Consider the following 20,359-nt stretch of genomic DNA (forward strand, 5'->3'; position numbering starts at 1 on the left):
GCAGAGAAATCAGACAAAAGACACAGTGGCTAGTGGTATTCGGAAGAAGAAAACTATTTTTTTTTTACTTAACTTTTCTTCCGCCCCCCTATAGGTTTTGTGGCAAAAGATTCGCCATGCACGGGCTCAGTTTTAGCTCTCGGTTACTTTGACCGAAAGGAGAGTGCCTGGGTCTTGCAGAAGCTGCCATCGGAAGAAACGGTCTGTGCCCTTTTTTGTTTTGTTTTGTTTATAATAATGAGCAGTGTTGGTTTGATGGTCAAGGCACTCCGTCTAGATCATGAACTCAGCTCGGCGGTGTATTATTCTTTCTTTCTTTAATCGCTAACAAGGCCAAGGCAAATAGTAACCAGCATCATCAAACCCAGTGAAGTAAAACTAATAATGTTCGCTTGATTCTTAACTATAAAAGATAATGGTCAATTCTGACTAAACTGAGCTAATTTGGCACGCTTTGTGTGTAGCTACCGCGTTTCCAGCGGTTAGCAATGCGTCCCTTGGAGCTTAACCCCTATTTAAAAGAATTTTTAAAGAATATTGTGGACGCCAGGGGACAAAAGATACTTTCTTTTAAATTCTACTTTTGTAAGTAAAGCTATCCGAGGGTCCATAAATTCGAGCAAATAAAATTCTTATAAATATCAAAACCAGAAATAAGGTGGTTTCGGGCGAATCTAAATTCATGGCGTACATTGACAACACTATCAAAATAAAACTTTATTGATCTAAGAAAAATATAATAGATGCATTAATAGAGTTGTTAACCTGCTTTATTGGTTTGACTAAAATTAAAAACAAAAAGGGAATAAATAAAACCCGACAGCTCAGCTTATGCAAACTCTGGCTGGAAATTTCAAAATGCATCATGTTAAATCATGATTTATCCATTTATTATACCCTGTATGGACCAAAAGATACTACATTGTTAATCAAGAGACGCATATTGTAGGCTAATTAAAATATGTTCTCATTTATAGACATGGGAAAACTGCAATCTGTAAAAATGTAAATGGTCTTGCAGTTTGTTATAGGAGTGCATGCGCCGCCTATCTGAGGATATGGCTACAGATTGCATTTTATACTTCGCCAAAAAATTAATGCAATCAGAGTATAGTTATTTAATATTGGAACTGTCAGTTGTCAGGAACGTGCATGTGTGCCAAAATATATTTTTTTTTCTTTTTCCCTGGATTTGCTCCAAAGAAGGCGGAATTCGAACAGGAGGTTTAGGATCTGCGTCCGTGCCAAGTTAGGTGACAAGTGACGGCTCCACTAATTTTATCTTTACTAGAAATTCTTTCAAAATGGGGGGGTGGCTTGTTGTGGCGTATTATTCTGTTAAAAATTAGGGTGAGATTTAATTTTATTCTAGCTATTCCAGCCATCCAGAGGCCTGTTCTCCTAAATATATTTTATACTATATGTGCATCATTTTACTCATTTGGATTCGGAACATATTTTGCAAGTAATTCTGGCGAGCTCCGAATTCTAGTATGCAGGGAAACAAAATACCACCCAAATAATTTAGTAAGGGTTTATCTCGTCGTCATTCCTACGTCTCTGTTAAGAAGAACGGTGATTCCTATTGTCTGTATAGCCTTAAATACCGTCCAGAAGCAACAGTGATATCAGGTTATTCATGTATGGGTAAAATCTTAAATTTATGGGCCTGTCTTTTAGGTGTACCCTTATTGAGAGAAATTAGCCATACAGCTATATTAAGCATTTGGAACTGTATCACTTCTCCCCTTTTTGTGGCAGTCTTTTCTTTAAATAAGATCTGGATACAAAAATAAATATCTTTCGGGGGTTGCATTATAGCTTGTCTCTCAGACACATACGTTGGCCTGAAGTTTCGATTTTTAGAGCCTTTAATGAAAACATTATGACAACAACAACAAAAAAAAAAAAAGACAACAAAACACAAACCCCAAAAGCTTATGAAAAAGCCTCCCAGGGGTTTGCATGTGGTATGTGAACTGAAGTTGAGTACACGATTAATTAAACACAGTGTAGACACTGAGCTGGCTTCGCCTCTTCCCTCCAAAACATGCAAACCCAAATCATGTGAAATAATAAACAGTTATTGTAAGAAGCAAGCTTGTTTTTTTAAAATATTATCCTATGACCGCGGCCGTCAGTAAACAATTCGTAACCAGAGGGCGCTTTAACTGCTGCTGGGGGCCCTTTGATTTATTCTGTTGAGCATTGAATGGGGCAGGGAAACAACAAGGGGAAAAATAAATATTTGATCAAATATGCTGAGTTTAACTTGACTGGTGTAAAATGAAATTTAGCAAAGGGTCCCTCGGCAATTGCCCTGCTCCTCCTTGAGACGTGACTTCTTAAGCCCTGACACTTCCGAGGAGAGGTCAAAAGAGATCAAAATCCCCGAGCTTTTAATGGAACATCTTTGATGAAATCGATAGGTTCCGATAACCATCTCAAAACTGCTCTCTACTGACCGAACATGTGCTTTTAACTATACTTTCAACAGTTTCTTGTAAGCACAGATTGAAAGGACATTTTCTTAAAAAAATACTGCAGGCATGTTCCATTAGTTTACAAATGAAGGCGCGCAGGGGAACAAGGACAAAATGATCCCCTTTTCGGACAGATATTTAAATATTGCATACTCTCTCGAAAGAAATGCGTGGATTAAAATATGCAGTCAAACCTGTATGTCCATATAACACCATCTCCCCCCTTCTTCTCAAATGGAGACATAAGAAAAACATGTGAAACTTTTATGGGCGAGAAAAGTAACCTAGAGTTAGAGATACTCGTAGCGAGGATAGAGTTTCAAAGCTACAACCCAGAGCAGCCCCCAGCACATGAGAATGTGTGACTATTGTTTGTTTACAACACTGGTGCTATTTGAGATAGATAGATAGATAGATAGATAGATAGATATCCAAATCTGTTTTTACCAGACTATTGACTTAATATGCAACCAAATACGTAGTTTTAGCATAAGTACGTCAAACTTTGTTTGCCACAATCTGTGTCCAGCTGCGATGAAACAACTAGACTTAAAGTTACCAAACTACCCTTATTGAACTACAGTTCAAGTCCAATAAGATCGTCAGGATTGTCTGTCATTTGCAGTCTGTGCTGCCATAGATCTATTTGATTGAAGACACCTACTGTTCCACACATAAATGTCAAGTTTCATAATATTTCCAGTGCTACGATTTTTATAACTGGAAGAAATCTACAAGTTTCTCTGAAAAAAAAAATATTTCCAGATAACGTGGATTTTCCACGCCGCTGGCCAAAACTTTACGAAGAGAAAGAAAAAGGTCAACTGAAACTCAGAAAGTTCCTTAAATATTGTTTCACCTCGTAAGTTTAATCATCAACTTTTTGAACCGCTTCCCCTCCCTATGGTTCTCTTCCAAAGTGCTTAATTGAAACAAAGTCGAAGCTGGGGCCATCCAAACTCTCTAAGAACCACTCTGATAACAGCACATTCCTCTCATTGCTCCACGCAGGGTACAGAGAAAGCACTTACCTTCGTGCATTGCCCACCCCAGAGCCAAGCGGCTCTAACTCCTCAGACAGGCCTTGGGGAAGGTTTCGCTGGGGTTCACAAACGAGCCAGCGGTCGCCGCTACTTGTGCAAACCCTGGCCCGGAAAGTGAAATAATTTAACGTGCGGCTCCTAGGATGTAAAGTGAACAAAGGCCAAGATTTTCCAGGGCTGCTCCCCTCGCCCGGGGCGGCTTTGACATTGATCTGAAGATCGCCATCTCGTGGCAAGCCGGGCCCTGCGCCGCCCCGGCCCGGGCCCGGCCCCGGCCCCGGCCCCGGCCGCGGCCCCGCGGCGGGCAGCGCCGGCCCCGCGGCGGGGCGGCCGCGGCCCCGCTGTGCGGATCTCCTTCCCAGCCGCGCAGACGCGGCTGCGCAACCTCCGCGGCGTTTATAGCCGGGCATTCGGCATATGCAAGCGGACGAGTCACGGACACTTTTTATGGCCACATTGTCACAGCGGCACAGAGGATGAGATTTTATTGGGCTAGGAAATCAAACCCCAACCAGAGAAACTCCATGGTTTAACTGTCTCCAGGATTGGCTATGAATGCCAGTTAATTTTTAACCAGGAAAGGAAGCTTTCTTGCTAAACTTTCATTGCCATTCAGCTCTTCAGCTCTCCATCCATTCCTCTGTCTCTCCCCGGCCGCCTGCCTGTGTCTGTCCATCCGTCCACCTCTTTTTAACGTGCGTGCCACTGTAGCACGCCAGACAAACAAACAAACAAGCAAAGTCCGCTTTTCCCCCCCTCGCTTTTTTAACATTTCCTTTGGCTAGACGTTGTCTGACTGGGTGGCAGTTGTCAACAAAAGCCCAAAGTCAGTAAGTCCTTCACCTCAAGGTTATGGGTGATGTCCAAGCAATACAGAAGTTCAAAGCCAGTAAACAATACGAAAACAGAATGTACTTTCTTTTCCTGATTAGAATTAGGGTCAACATTAAAGATTCAAACACTCTTCCCAAAACACATTTCCATCTCAGCTATTGTTTTCTTTGGGGTTCCCCCCCTTCTAACTTTCTCCCTGTACGCCCACCCCCACCCCCTCAGCCCACCCCCGCCTTGCCTTGGAGATCAAGGACAATTTCAAACAGACCATTTCCACCACACCGCCATGCGGAATTTTTTTTCAAAGACAACAATTTTCTTAGGGCTCTCACGCTACTAAACACACACAGCGGCCCGCTTGTACCTTTGCTTTGGTGGAGGCATTATAAAATATGCCCCAGCCGCTACGGCCACTACCAGCAATTCAAAAGTAGCTCTCCTGAACACATGTGGTCTGAAGCAAACAGCAATGTCACATCAACCCCCGGAACACAAGACCTTTCCCTGCCTGCTTCGTACAAAGGATAAGGCAAGGGCTATTCATGTAGTGAGATATGAATATTCTTTATTTCCATTTTTTCCCTCTGTAACTCGCTCAAAAGATGCTTGAGCAAGGTTGGGTTCACTTGTTCATTCCCCACTAAAACGTGAAGATTCATAAAGGAATCATAATTAGTCCCAAATGACTAAACAAGGCCATGAAGAATTTCGGATCCTAAACTTACATCATATAAAGTAATATGCAGTAAGGTAACACCAGAGTAAAAATATAAAGTTTCCATTTTTTTTTATTTTCCTTGTGCGCTGTTTCACTGTATACATGCAACCAAATACTTTCGCATATTAAAAGAAAACTGTATATACATATAGATGATACATATTGAAAACAGTGATGTCATATAAAGATATTGCATTTTGTGAACTGTGTCAAAGAAATTACATCTATTTGGTAAATTTATTGTTCAGAAAACATTCTTATCACCACGTTGTTGCACATGTAAAGAAATCCCACATCCTCTAGCCTCAAAGGAAAAAAATATGAAAAAAAAGCATTTGAACAAAATAGGTCATGGGTTCTTCTTTTATTATTTACAAGTCTTGTAAAACACCGTTCATGTATGAAATATACATTCAGATATTCTCAACAGCAAATTACCTTAACGATAGAACACCTTATCCTTTGTAAACTGATATAGAATTTTAAATATTTTCCTTTTTTTTCTTTTTCTTTTTAAATTGCATTTTTTTCACGCTTTGGTTCCTGCAGGGAAATATATATATTTATAGATATTTAAAATAACTCCAAACAACTCTCCATTCTTTGCATATGTCGACTGTGCGACAAAGTAGAGCTCGTGACATTTAAAGTAGACAACAACAAAATTACCATATTTACATTGTTTGGCTTCTGATTAAACTCCTCGCTAGTCACCTTCTAAAGAACATGCGATTCAGTTATTTTAATGATCCAATGTTAGTGCATTGCACAACTCCAAGTTTCAATTAAGTGTTGTGTGGTATTTGCCAAACTGTCGTTCTCCACAGGTATTTCCTGAAGAAAGTTTGTGAGTCAGAAGCCAGAAGGTTAGTTTCCTTTACGTATTTGTTTCTCTTAAAACATTGAAATTCACACTTTTTTTACCATTTTATTTTTAGCATTCATATATGATTTGTCTCCAAAAAGATGGCAACACACAGTCAGTTGTCATAAATAAAACGTGAGCTAATTAAAATTTGCTAAATCTTTGCTTTTTTCAGTGATTGTTTCTTTACGATATATGGCAAATTTATACCTGATATTCTTAAAGTGAATAATTAAGCCTTTCATTTACTTCTCTTTCTTTCCTCTACCCATTCCTTACCACCCTTACCCCCAAGGAAACACGATTATACCCATCACTACATCCATATTACAACTGCTAGTGACTGGCCTCATGAAGGTGTAGATATGTCATTTTTCCCTCTTTAATTCTCTTTCCCCCTCCTTTAATTCTCCTTTCAAACCAATGGTTAAGGGAGCACTGCCTCTAACACAGACATTTTCCTCTAGGAAGGACAAAATATTATTTCTCAAAGTTTGTATACTGCAGTGGTCCTCGTTACGTCAGCTCGACATGGGAAATCTCCATAAGCGTGTTCCACAGCAAACCCGGGGATTAGGACAGACAGACAGACCCCGGCTAGTCAGTGTACACAGAGGTGCCGTCCCCACTCGTGACTCCCGGAAGCCTTAGCAGGGTGAACCGCAGTGCTTGGAAAGGTAAGAGGTATGGATTTTGCACTCAGAGGTGACGTGCACGTTAGAAATGGATGCCATGTGTGTCAAAATCAAATCGATTCCAGTTGATATGTAAATATATAAAAAAATCATTAAAAGTCCAGAGTAGATTTACATTTATGTAAAACCTTGGATTCTTCTAGTCCCGTCAGATACACACCTCCTTTCTCCATGTAACCCCGTGGCTTGACCTTGTCAAGGGCGAAATCTGAATTTAATCTCGTCTTGAAAAACGCTATGAGTTTTAAAGTAGTGGATTAGCTGAGTAATATTGTAATCGGTCCCTGTTAATTTTTTTTTCTTTCATTCTTCTGTTTTGAAACCATATTTTTACTTGGCGGTCGGTCAGATTGAGCATTCGGGAGAGCTGCAGGCGTTTCTCTTTGTTTATGTAGACACTGAAGAAGAATTCCCTTTCTAGCTCTCTAATCTGATATTTGGTGTAGGGGCATCTCTTTTTACGGGTGCGTTGTCCACCTGTGGAGCGAAAAAAGGTAGAGGCGTTTGAGACTGCCGGAGGTGGGGGCTGAGCACAGCGGCGACGCGTAGGGCGAAACGCTCCCGTAGGGAAAACGCGCGTTTTGCCCGCTTCGCGGCCCGCGCTGGCAGGTCCCTCGCCGGGCGCCAGCCCTCCGCGGCCGCGGGGCTGTGGGGAGCGCGGGGCCGGGCCGCTCCCCCCCCCACCCCCCCCTGCGCAGCGCAGCGCAGCGCGGTGCAGCGCCGCGGCCGCGGGCCCCTGGAGGGCAGAGCCCGCGCGGCCCCCCGCTCCGCGCAGCCTCCCCTCGGGCGGAGGGTGCCTGCGCGGCCCTTTGTGCGCTGCTCCGCGGGGTTGCCGCGCACACCGAGCTACCCGCGGACAAGGGCGCAACCCTCACCTGGTTGCCTTCAACCAGCCGGCGCGGTATCAAGCGTAAGGGACGCGTTTCCGAGCCCTGCCTGCCTCGACACCGCACCCACACGGATTTCTTTCTCATTCTCTAAACCAAGCCCGGCTACACCTTCCCAGCAGAGAAAAAGCCACTAAGCCTGCTACTAAGTCCCTGCATTCTCCCTCCGACTGCAATTTTAAAGCACGCTCTCCACGATATCAAGGTATTCTCCTCTCGATTAGCCATTACCATTTTAAAGTTCATTAAGCAGAATATAAAAGGTTTCAAGGTTCAGAAGCCCTTTACATTAAATATAGCTGCTTTCCCTTTAAAAGCTTCCTTTTCTGGTACAGTTCATTGTCGAGGTATTTTTTCCCCGAGCTGTATACTAGCTTTGCCTTTTAAAAAGCCCACATAAAAAATCAGACTTTGACAGATTGAATAACAATTGTAAGTAACAAACTGTTGGACAGAAGGCAACACGTAATTGCCACAGTGCCTTAGTAAAATGGCTTCCTTTAGACAAAAAGGCCAGCTTTAGGTTAATTTGTTTCTTTTAATATATTGCTACAGTTCAGGCGGCTACTTTATCTGTTAAACACTATTCTAGTGCAACCGTTAAAACGGCGATGGCTTTGAATTCAGCTCCTAACTAGACTTCTGGTGCAACACATGGCTTTTATAAAATCACTGGATTACATTGATATCAAAGGAGTCAGGATCTCCTTTTTTTTGCCGAATTTACAGGCACCAAACATACGTTATTATATTTTCGAGAGTTGACCACAGAGCTCTTTTTTTTATTATTATTAAAAAAAAAGAGAGGAAGGAGAAAGATTTTTTTTAAGGCATCCATTGCCCGGTGGGTATTTCACGGCCAATTTCAGCACTAAACACGTGATCTCGCCTTTTATAACAAAGTTTTGTTGGGGGAAATCTAAAGGCCCTTCATAAACCTTATATGCTTATAAAACAGCATATAAAAATTTAACAGCGGTGGTGCGCTAGATTTCAACCTCCCTTTCATAAAGCGCTCGGGCGCTGCCTTTATACGTACTGGAGCTGCCGGATTTCTCCTCATTGTTGCCGGAAGATGACTCGGGGCTGCTGCTGCTCTCCGGCCGCCTCCGCCTCTCCTTCTCGGCGCCCGCCGCCGCCGCCGCCGCCGCCGCCGCCGCCCGGCCGCAGCCGCCCTCCGAACTTGAAGTTGCCGCCGTCGCCCCGGCGGCCGCGGGCGCCTTCTCGCCACTCTTGTCTCCTGCATAGTCCGCCGCGGCCAGGTTTTCCGTGGTGCCATAAGCCGTCTCGAAAAACTGGTCGAAAGCCTGAGGCAGGACCCCGTTCCTGCCCACCGTGCTATAGAAATTGGAGGAGACGTTGGTGCTGGGGTGGTAGACGTTAGCTGTGTTTTTGCCGAACATCTCGCCCATGCTAGCAGTGTTGGTGGAAGGCAAGCAGTCTCTGTGCATGATCTCCTCTGCGGAGTAGCAGTGGGGCAGATTGTTCCTGGGGTGCCATTTACTGGAGGGATCAATGGCATATTCCCTGAAGGTAACTTCTCTCACAGGTTGGACCTGGGGTAGGTTGGAAGAGTAGGAGTATGTCATAGGGCGAGAAGACGGGGTCTGGGGCAAAAAAGAAGGGAGGCTGGAAAAATCAGGACCCGAGACGTAGTAAGTACAACTTGGCAAATACATGTTAGAGGAACAAGGAACACGCTCATCAAAATCCATCATTAGGGCTACCTCGGGCTCTCCGCATTAGCTGAGCTTAACATGATTCTCTAATGCAGCTGCCTCTTTGAAGCAGATCCGTGAAGTAAGAAATTTGGAGACGTAAGCTGACGTGGAAAGCTATCCCCATCCTTAGCAGGGAGGTGCTGGCCACGTGACGCCGCGCTGCAGTTGACAAGCTGCGCGCACGGGCCCTCCGCTCTTTGTAGCCATCTCAGGGGAAGCAACAGATCGTCACTTCGCTAGTCTCCCCCAAAAAGCACGCAACCTCTAACGCCCCCCAGGTCCGCCTTGGGTACCCTTAGAGGACAGAAAGGCGCATGCCTCTTCCCCATACTTGGCCGCCCGGCCAGTTGCACCCAGGCGCTCTGGAGTAGAGAGAATTAGAAATTCCCACAGTGTTAGGTGAGACCTTTTCGCTTGTTTGTTTGCTTGCTTGCTTGTGTGTGTGTTTGCTCGTTGGCATTCTCGAAAAGGAGAAGAACAGGAAAAATTAGGTAACGATTTGTTCTCGAAAGCTGCTTCCGAGCTGAAAACGTTCCTTAAGAAATCGGTCGGATTTTCTTTTCTTCTTCTTCTTTTTTATTTATTTTTCTTTAATTATTTACTTTGATTTGCTTTCCACCCACCCCCCACCCCAGAAAAAGAAAAGAAAAAAAAAGAAAGAAAAAAAGCCCTCACCCTGCAGGGTTTTCTGGAAACGGTACTAGGAAGAATGTGCCAGGGTCAAGTCTGTACTGATTTTCATGGTGAATAGATTACATGCTTGCATTCATGTTCACTTCCGAAGCGCTTAGTGTCTTCCTTCCCTTACTTACATATTAACCTCAGATACCCTGCGCGGCTTCATCCAAGCTTTACTAGAGGTAGTTAACAATATCTGATCCCCAGAACGCAAGTTCTCTTTCTTCATGCCCTCCAAACCGTTCCTTGCTTTATTTGCAGTGCCAGAAAGTCCTTTAAATAGCAGACCACTGATCAAAAAAGTGTTTGCTGATCTCCTCGCCTCAACAGTGCTGCTAAATACTTGGGAAACCAGTGGATGTTGGGCTATCCCTCTTTGACAAATATTCTAAGTTTAATTGCCAGAAGCCTAGTTAAAATTATTTGACATACTATTAACCCCTAGCAACAAACTTGCAGCACAAAGATACTTTCCTTTTTGCTTCATACCGTCGCTGAAGGCTGAGACCCAGGGAGACCTATTTTAAAAACGTGGTTAAACTTTTACTATTGTTGCATGAAAGGGATGATATAGAAAGCGGATTGTACAGGGCAGAGACTAAAAAGTACTTCTCTGCCAATAAAAATGCACACCCCACCGAATGTGTAGAGCCAAAGAAAACAGAGAAATACGCCAAAGAATACAGCACCTTTAGAGGCATGGACATCCTTAGGCTGTTGGAAAAAAATATTTTTTTGCTATTCTGATGCTCGATTTCAGAAAAGAAATATTTGGGTTCCGGCTGGATTTAATCAAAATAGAAAAACAGAACTGCAAACAACTACTATGAAGCTGGTGATCTTATTAAATTAGACGTATTTCAAGACCCAAGCCATTTTGGAGACTAATGGGAGGGAAAGTAAAATGTTAAGGAAATAATATTTGGATATGACCCCCCACACCCGCTCCTCTGCAGTGCTGTAGAAGTATTTATATATCCGGAGAAAGTTCTATAGTAAATTCTGGAGAACTTCGGTATTTAAATGTCAACATCGATTTGTTTATTTATTGCTTAGCTTATCGTAACTGACTCAATAACAAATCTAATCATGTTGTGCACAGAGAAAATATTCTCATTATGTATTTTCCCTACATTATAGTTAACTATTTCATTTGGATTCAAGTTGTAAATATCAATATTATCAAGTAATTACTTTGTAGTGGAGTAAACTAATTTATTAGCATTAATGTTTATATGCCTTTTTCTTATTTTACAAGGGTTACCATTCACAAATCAAATGCTCTGGACGTATCCCTGTAATGAACTCTCTATTTTGGTTTGCTGCAAGAACTTCTTATGCTTGCTCCGTGTTTGGTTGCTGAACTTGAAATTAATGAAATAATCTTCGAGTTTGACATATTTGCTAGAAAGTGGATGGAAAGAGATCGCATGTCGTCAAAACTGCTAGCAGAAGACTGCATTGTCGTTAAGGGATTGTAAAAGTGTTTGAGGCTTTTCTCTCTGTCTGTCTGTCTTTCTGTCTTTCTGTCTCTCTCTCTCTCTCTCTTTTTTTTTTTTTTTTTTAGATGGGGGTGTGTGTTCAAGATCGCTGGCTGGCTTTTTGCTCAACGCTATAATTCTACTCGCATTTACTTTCTCCCCTAGACTTTTTTCTTTCTTTCCTTTTATTTTATTTTCTTTTTTCTTTTCTCTCTCTCTCTCCCTCTCTCTCTCTCTCTCTCTCTCTCTTTTTTTTTTTTTTTTTTTTTTTAAGGAGGATGTTGGAAGTCCTCTTTTGGTATCCGAGCACTGCTTATTTTTTCCCATCTTCACCCCACCCTTCCATATGTATATGAAAAAATCAGTGCCCCCACCCTGCTCGCACACACACACACACCCCTCCCTTCAAACAAAAAGGAATGTATAAGGATTTCAGTGACTTTGAGATAACAAAGGCGCCACCATTGCAGAGACTCGCCCCGCCTCTGTGTGATGGCAAACAAATTCTTGCACTTGTATTAGGGCTTTTAAGGCTATAATTGAACACGGCGCGTCTAGGAGAACCGAAAACAGTTCTAGACTGACCTGTGGTTTTATAGCACTTTGGCAGTCAACTTCAGCTTGTGTCAGAGCAGACACGACAGAGCTGCCCGACGGTTAATCGCGGGACGCCACCTACTTGGACTCACTGCAGTTCCCCCCTCTTGCATTAAATAAATTTCAAACCTTGGGGATAGAAATGGGGAGCAAAGCTGGCAAAGGTTTGTATGTGGCTATTTCCTGCTCCTCTTTGCACTCGGGGCTGTTGCGCCGTGCGAGGCTCTGCCTTGCCAGAGGTCGTGGCTGCCTCTGGGAAACAAAGGGAAATTAAGGCAAGGAGGGCGAAAAGGCAGCTGAAGTCCGGCGACCCTTCTGCCAAAGTAGACGCAGCGTGTGCATGTGTGCATGGGCATATGTGTGCTTGCACAGCGTGCACACGTGCAGCGCCTCTGCCCAATTTTGCATTGATCGTGCTGTGTGTGCATGCGGGTGTGTATGTGCATGTGTGTGTGCCTGTGTGTTACCCCCCACCCCACCCTCCCCCCAAAAAAGAAGAAGTGGTAGATTTGTTCAGTCCAGCTTTCCACGCGAAGGGACCCAAAAATGCCTCTTGGTTCCGTCTGCAGAGCAATTAGGGAGGGCGACGGGGAAGGCTGCGAGGGGCGCAGCTCGCCCGAGAGGGAGTAGACACCCGAGGCACAGACAGTTCTCCGCTTTATTTGCTGTTAAGTGAAACAGAGATAATGTACGCTTAAAGCCCCGGAATGTGTGGGTAATTGCAGGGAGCCTGCTGTTAAGTTGCTGTGTTCAGCACAATTATCAATGTTGATTATTTGGTCTAATGTTGAATTGCTCTTTTAATACAGTAATTGGGACTTCCGCGTTGAGGAAGGGGGAAAATCGAGCCTTCCCCTTGCTAACCTCAGTGAAAACAACATAAACAAAGGGAGGCATTTCATTTTGAGAAGCAAAATGCATTCGTTACGCCTTCCCCAGTATTTCGGCTGGATTAGAGAGGGTAACGTGGCTAAAAATGTTATGAATTCTGCAGCTCTGCTGCAGAAAATTTTGTAAAGGACAAATGTAGCCAAGAGGTGGAGAGTCTCCGAGCACATTTACCCATAGCTAAGCTAAACAAAGCGAGGAAAAAGATACATCTCTTCTTTGCAGGAACATAAACAAAGCTAGGATGCCTCGATAGCCAGCTTTTATATATACAGATCGCGTGCAAAGGGAACTGTTTAACTTACTACCGCTGTTCTTTTAAAGGTCAAGTTCTATAGTATCTAAATTGTTGTCTTTCCGTACAGTGTTTTGTTTTAAACATTTTAAGCCTACCTTGCCAAGAGGGTGGGTGTCTAATTAGCAGGAGAAGCGTGTACAGAAGGGAATTTATTTAAAGAACTAATTAAAACATTACACGAGTGTTGGTTTTAATCTTTTATATTCCATACGTATAAAAACGATGAGAATTGTTACGACTCGAACATGAGAAGATATCACAAGAATTACGATAGAGTTTTGTAAACGCACGATTGGATTACATTATACAAAGGATTGTTAGAAAAACGTAATCGTAGGGAATTTGCAACGTTTTTGCCAACGAAAATCACATCAACTTTCCCCTTTCCAAAGAAAATAACGCCTTATGGCTACAATTATTTGCAAAATGTGCCAAGAATGCAGCTTCCGAAAAGTGTGATTATTGTTTTGATTTTAAATATTTCAGACACAAAAGTTCTTAATAGGCGTTTGCTCTTTCCTGTTTGCCTTTTCGTCCGTTATGGTAAGGAGCTATACAAATTCGTCTGTATTCTTTCTTTCTTTATATGTATATATATAACTTGTCTATGTTTCCTTAACTCTGTAGTAGAATGACTTTTTGCAATATTTAGATAATTTTTTCAAATATTAATCTACTTCATGATTCAAATAATAGGTGATTTCTGTTAGCGGCAAGATGAAATCTCAGTCTTGTGATATGGACTATTGAGTACTATTGAAAACCTGAGGCAGCATGGTTGTGATTTCGCTAGGAAACTGCTGAATATGTATAAAGAGAAAGCGCTAATGTTATCAGCATTCAACTACATGTTATTCTGGCTTTTTGGTATGTTTAATCGCATTAAATTATTTCAGAGGCATGAATTTGACAAAATTCTGTGCTCATCTGGGCTGGAATATTTTAGACTGATTTTTAATATCAATTATCGAAGTCCTTTCCTTTCTTTTGCTCTGTCACCGTCTCTTCCCTTTTAAACTGCTGAGACGGAAAAGTTTGAGGGGGGTGTTGTTTTTCACGCCCTCCCCGGTTAGTTTGAACATTAGGATTAAACGCTTAGAGACCTAAAGAGATCTACCCATCTTTGGCGGCCAACCATGATATTTTATATCCGATTCAGACGATAAACATTAGAGCGCTATAGCTGAAATTAGACCCTGATTCTGATAATTGCAACAAACAGAAATATCGAAGACTTTTTTTTTTTTTTTCAAACTAGGAAGCTGATTCCAGAAAGATAACTTGTCTTTCTCAAGAACTATTTTCTTGCCCTTTTGTGGCCAAAAGATTTGTTGTTGTAACACACTCCCAGCATCTTTACAAGCGCGGAGAGTTTCTCATAACTGTGTGTGTGTTCAAAAACCCTGATTCTCTAAGCACTTTGCGCCCTAAGCTCTGTTTCCTTGAAGCCCCTCTAAATTTTGCCTTTATTTAGTGTTACTAGCTTGCCTCCAGATAGAGAGTCGGGGAGGACTCAGGAATAAGGTGGGCATAAGGAGGTATTATCTTAGACGGCCAACAATTTCGGGAATTGATTGACTGACGATGCTGCCATAAATGTCTGCTTTTCTCCCCCTTGAATGCCCCGCGAGACTTATCCCAACACTTCAAAACGTGCATTAATTCATTAATTCCTTTCCCTGTGCCCATATACAGGTGCAAGAGACCTCTAGCAAAAATATAGTGCCGAAAGGGGTGCCTAGACCAAGAGGCAGGCTCTAAAATGCCTGCAAAAGGGGATGTCTCTGGTTATAATCCCTCGATACAGAAAATCGACCATTTTCTACCGACTTTCACCCAGACCCATAGAGAACAGGAGTCATTAATATCGGTTGCAGTAATCAGGTTTCTGTCACGTTTTATGTAGGGAGTATATATATATTTTTTTTTTTTTTTTTTTTTTTTTTTTTGTGGAAATAAGCCGGGCAGTTTAGCGAATATTATATGCAAGAGCCGAGCTACTAAACAACGGCGTTATCCTATAGAAGGCAACATCTCAAGCGATGTTCCCATGCAAAATCCACACACGGGACAGAGGCTTCAGTGCTGCTTTCCTACACATAAAAACAAACAAAAAAAGTCCACCGAAACATTCCCATGCCGACTTACATCTAAAAGTATTGCTACAACTGATGCCTTGAACTTGACCTTAGATTTGTTAATCCAGGAAATATATGCAGTGAGAGAGGGAGAGAGAGAGAGAGAAAAAAAGAGGCAATTGCGTTGCTCCCAGCAAACGAGTATTTTTCTACCTATAAATTCAGAATGCTAAAACCAAGACATCTAAAATATATAATTCTCTACATTAAGAGCAGAAAGAAACACAAAGCAAAATGCCTCAAAGCCGAGACAAACTCATTCTGTTTAGATTGTTCCTGTGATGTCAAGACCCAGAGTTTGCTGCATTCGGTACAAAAACTCAAGTCCAGATAATCGACCGGGATTCACAGCTAAACTGAAATTTGTAGGATATAAATCTCTAAGGTTTATTTTTAACTGTTATTTATTGAGGCTCCCCCCGCCAGCTCACCAAGAAATAGCTCCGATTTTGCTGTACTATGCAGCTTATTTTATAGGAGAGACTTATTCACATATAGCGAAACCTACCGAAGTAGAGACATTTCTTCATCAAGAATTGTTTTAGGGGGCGGATACAGGAAGTATCACTATACCGGGGCTGTCAAATCAACGACTTTAAATCCTGAACTTTACATTTTGGATGGGCTCTTAGAACTGCATTATAATAAACGTACCTGTACTTGTGTAACTTTTACAGTAATCTGTTTGTCTGATATTGGCTTAAAACAGGATCTGGAATTCAAAATGTAGCCGTATTCCCACGCGCATATCAGCCTGCTTGTTGTCTATTCTATCATACGTTATGCAAAGATATGATGAAAATAGCTCTCCCGCTAATCCTAATATGGCTGCTTTGACTATACTGGGGTCCAAATATGCCCAATGCACCATTTATTTTTCATTCCCAGGCCTTCAAAACACACGGATTTCGACTATCGCTTTTGATTCAAATTGAGGTGCATCTACACATCAAATCCACATTGCAGAGGTCAGAGAAGTATTGGCAAAATTACTCAAATCAGATAAAGCGGGGTGTGCGGATTAAAGGTCCTTTCTCTTTCGTTTTTGTTTTCCCTTCAAGTTTCCCTTTTCCCTTCCCTTTCCAGACAGTTTTTTTTTTCGTTTTATTCAAACTGACATATATAGATATACGCCAACCATGATTGTTTTACGTTTAATACCGTCCAAGATTGCTTTACATTAAAATTTAGCTATTTGTATGCCTACTCGAGGCACCCCGAAGTCTAAAACCAGAGTGACTTAAAATACCCTGCTTTTCGATTACTCCTAACCCAAGCCGACTAGAGAGGCCGATTTATACGATCTGAAATAAATAAGAGCACTTTGCTCAATGCATTCCAATCAAGGCGATTACGACGAAGTTCAGATTAATTCAAACTGGCAGGTTACAACGCCCGGCTGGCATTTTTTCTCTCTAGATACAGTCATGCAATGGAGAAAAGCAGACAGGTTAAACAGCCACTTCGAGGGGATACCTCCTTCCCTGGTTGGCTCCACACAGAGCAGTCGACCCTGCTCCTCGTCTCATGAAAGATTAAAATTAATACATTAATACAGAGGCGAACACGTATAGACAACCGAGGATAAAATCCAGGAGCCGCTTTCCAATGCAGCCTGACCCAACTCTGCCGCAAATCCAGCGCAATAGGAATCCAAGCACCCAGTAGCTCTACCGACCAGCTTGCCCGCACCTTGGGCTCTGCCCCCAGCCTCTTCTGACCCTCTTGCCTGCCAAGAGCCCTCCTTGCTTTCCACCTAGGCGAGGCTGGGAGCAGCATCTCTGCGAAAGGTGGAGCTAGGACCCAAGCTAGCACAAGGAATCTTACTTTTCTAAACGGGCTCTTCGTCCCCTATTATCATGGTCCCAGCCTGCCTTCTTCACCCAGGTCCCCGGAGCAGCAGCTTGGCTCACACGGGAGAGAGGGAGCCGGGTGGGTGGCTGGGGATGTGGGCCGGGGAGGGGGGGGGGAGCAGGGGCCTGGGAAACCCTCCACAAAGGCCTCCCAAATGGCTCTGCTCCGGCCACGCACGGGGCTTTGCCAGGGGGACGAGGCGGTTGTTTGTTGTTTGCTTGTTTGCTTAATTCACCACCAAGCACGGGGAGAGCAGAAACATTCAGCCACTTCCAGGAAGAGCATGAAAATCTTACCCCAGCATCCAGAAGTCTCTCGCCTGTGCAAAAATATATCCCCACGGAGACTGACAGCTAGGATCCCGCGCTGGGCTGGAGACCTCCATGTCAATAAGGATGAACTGCACATTTTTTGTTTTCCTCCCCTACAGATTATATATACCCGGTCCATAAAACATTCCTTCTCGAGCTTTCAGTAACTTGGGTTGTTGTTATTTTTTTTTTTTTTTACCTTTTTTTTGTTCTAGTTGTTGTTTGTCTGCCTTTAATTGAACAGAGAAATATCTAGCCACTAGGGCACATCGTCCTTCCTACAAGCTTCAGCCTCTCTGCAAAATAAACCAATATCACAGGCTAATTATTATAATGGCTGTTATTAATACTGTTATTACTGCTATTTATTTTTCCTCTCTCTCTCTCTCTCTCTCTATCCCCTAGTATTTCCGATGGCGATTTGCACACAAACAAGGTGATTGCAGGAGGCTAAAACGCTGTCTAATTCCATGGATTCCCATCGCAGGAGAAGAAAAAAAAAAGTCCAAGTGTTTTTGATCACGGGACACCCGGCCGTTCCTCCCCAGTACACCCAGGGTCACAGTACAGTAATGACCGTGGGTTGTGCGTTGTAGGACTTGACCTTTCCTACGTAGAAGAGGGCGCTTTCTTTCCCGCTGCGGGGAGGGAAGGGAGGGGGAGCGGCAGGAGGAAGGGAGATGCTTTCTTTGGGGATGTTTAATCACAATTCAGATCTAGGAACGGGCAAATCTCCTGCCTTTCAGCACGCCATGTTGAAGCTATTCACTGGAGGAAAAAAAAATATATATATATATATATATATATATGTTTGTTTTTTTTTTTTTTTTTTTTTTTTTTTTTTTTGCAGGGGGGATGGAGAGGCGGGAGGGAGGCCGGAGGGAGGAAGGAGGGAGGAAAGACTTAATGAACATTTGCATTTCGTACCCTAGTTCATGAATCAACTGCATTCAAAGGGGAGGGGGCCAGGTCGGGGGGGGGGCAGGGACAGGCCCACGGCGCGGAGGAGCCCCCGCGGCCGCCGCTGCGGCCGGGCTGCGGGCAGCCTAGGCACCCGGCTCCCACCGCCCCCGCCGGGGGAGGGCAAGAGCCGCCTCCCGACTCCCCCACTTCTTTTTTGGACTCCTTTACCGGCCGAGTGCGCGCAAGGCCATCTCTTCAAACCGTCATTAAAGTGCATTAAAACGCATCTAAAAGTTATGAATGGCAACAAACGGCCTTTTAGCGCCTGCCAATATTTTTTTTTGTATTAAACGCTGTCTTGATTTTATTGCGAGCACTGCCCACGGAGAATGCTGAAATGTACGAGGGATGGAGTTTTGTTTAAGCCATAGCCAGCTTTTTAAAAACTTTAATTTATAGGCTAAAGGCCAAGATGCTTACCCATTTGTTCAGACAAATGCAAAATAAAGTCACCGCTCTGGAAGCAAAATGCGATTTTCTTTTCCGATCATTTCAATGTCAAGCAGCATATTTTTTTTCCTCTTTGCTTCAGAAGGACTTTTTAGAGCCTGAGCATTTTTAAGCGGAAATCTTTCCGAGAAAAAGGAGGGGGAAAGACAGATACAGCTCTGCAGTTCTACTTATCATTCTTTTTCGGAAATATGCTCCTGTCAAGGTTTATTTCCCATAGCAAACCACCTTTGCTACTGCCAAGAGCTCTAGACGGGGATAGATTAAATACCAGATTATTCTCTTGGTGGAAAAAAATACAAAACATTTGCGGTACCCTTCCATCCGCATTAACAGATTAAGTTCCCTCTCTGTTCATGGAAATTTCAAATTTAAGCGACAGAGGACGCCAGGAATCAGGCGATTATAAATCTATATATCCAGATACTTGGAATTAAAGTATATGTCTCTGAATTCTGCATGAATTATTTCGAATGAAACGGAGTTAATCTTTTTTTATCTTTAATTATGTTTAGCATTTTACACTGGTACAGAAATATTACCCTGACATTCATATTTCGACAAATTCGCTAAAAATGCATTATTAAATTCTTCCCTCTGTCCTTTGCTTCCTTCTACACATCCCTTTCTGTATGCAACATTTTTTTTTCAATGGAGACGAGAAAATGGAGTGTCGATTTTGTTTGTGTGTGGTTTGTTCTTTACTTTTATGCTTGTTTTGCTTTCAAATACTTGTTCCGGGACAATTTTTTAATGTCTGCAAATAAAACTCCTCGCATATATATATCCCCCACACAAGCCAGGCACAATCACTTTTCCACGACTGTTTTAAGAAATTTTGGATAACGAAGGGAATATAAATAATAAATTTCTTCGAGCCGCGTGCATATGCGGACGTTGTGAAGTAATGTATCATGTAGGTTAATTATTTTCGCTGCTGATATACATACTTATAAAACATATTAGGGATATATTTTAGGACGCTGGAGGGGGATTGGTGAGAGGATAATATGTAATACAACAGCAATTTGTACTTGAAAATGTATGTGCCAACAGCTTTTGGACGCTAAATGACGGCAATAAATAATGCGAACACACACCCCGACGCACGGCTCTCCGCACGCTGCGCGGCCGCGGCGGAGGGCCGGGGGGATGCGCGGCGCGGCGCACCGACGGCAGCGCCGAGGAGCGCGCAGGCAGGCACGGAAGGGCCACGGGCGCGACGTGTTCCGCGAACGAGACGACGTGGCCGTCCCTCCTTTGGTGTCCCCCGGCCCCCAAACGCTGCAGCGGAGGGTCGCGCCCGAAGGGCCGCCGGTGCCCCGGGCCCGATCCCGTTGCCGGCCCGGGGCTCTCCGCGGGCCGCCGCGCAGGGCCAGCAGGGGCCCTGCCCGCTGGGAATCACGACCGGCCCCTGCTGCTGAAGCCTGCGGGAACCTCGACGCTGACTTACGT

At 43.4% G+C, this 20,359-nt stretch overlaps 1 protein-coding gene across 1 annotated transcript; it reads right to left on the reverse strand.

Annotated features, from left to right (window-relative positions):
• Nucleotides 1-6,882: 6,882 nt before the first annotated feature.
• On the reverse strand, nt 6,883-9,243 carry HOXA11 (homeobox A11). Its single transcript, XM_062567821.1, has 2 exons — nt 8,565-9,243; nt 6,883-7,115 (listed from the first exon to the last, which is right to left on the reverse strand). Exons 1-2 carry the CDS (start codon nt 9,241-9,243, stop codon nt 6,883-6,885), a joined length of 912 nt encoding a protein of 303 aa, XP_062423805.1.
• Between the last annotated feature and the right edge of the window lie 11,116 nt (nt 9,244-20,359).

This window comes from Rhea pennata, chromosome 2, assembly GCF_028389875.1.
Source record: "Rhea pennata isolate bPtePen1 chromosome 2, bPtePen1.pri, whole genome shotgun sequence".
NCBI classification, from domain to species: domain Eukaryota; kingdom Metazoa; phylum Chordata; class Aves; order Rheiformes; family Rheidae; genus Rhea; species Rhea pennata.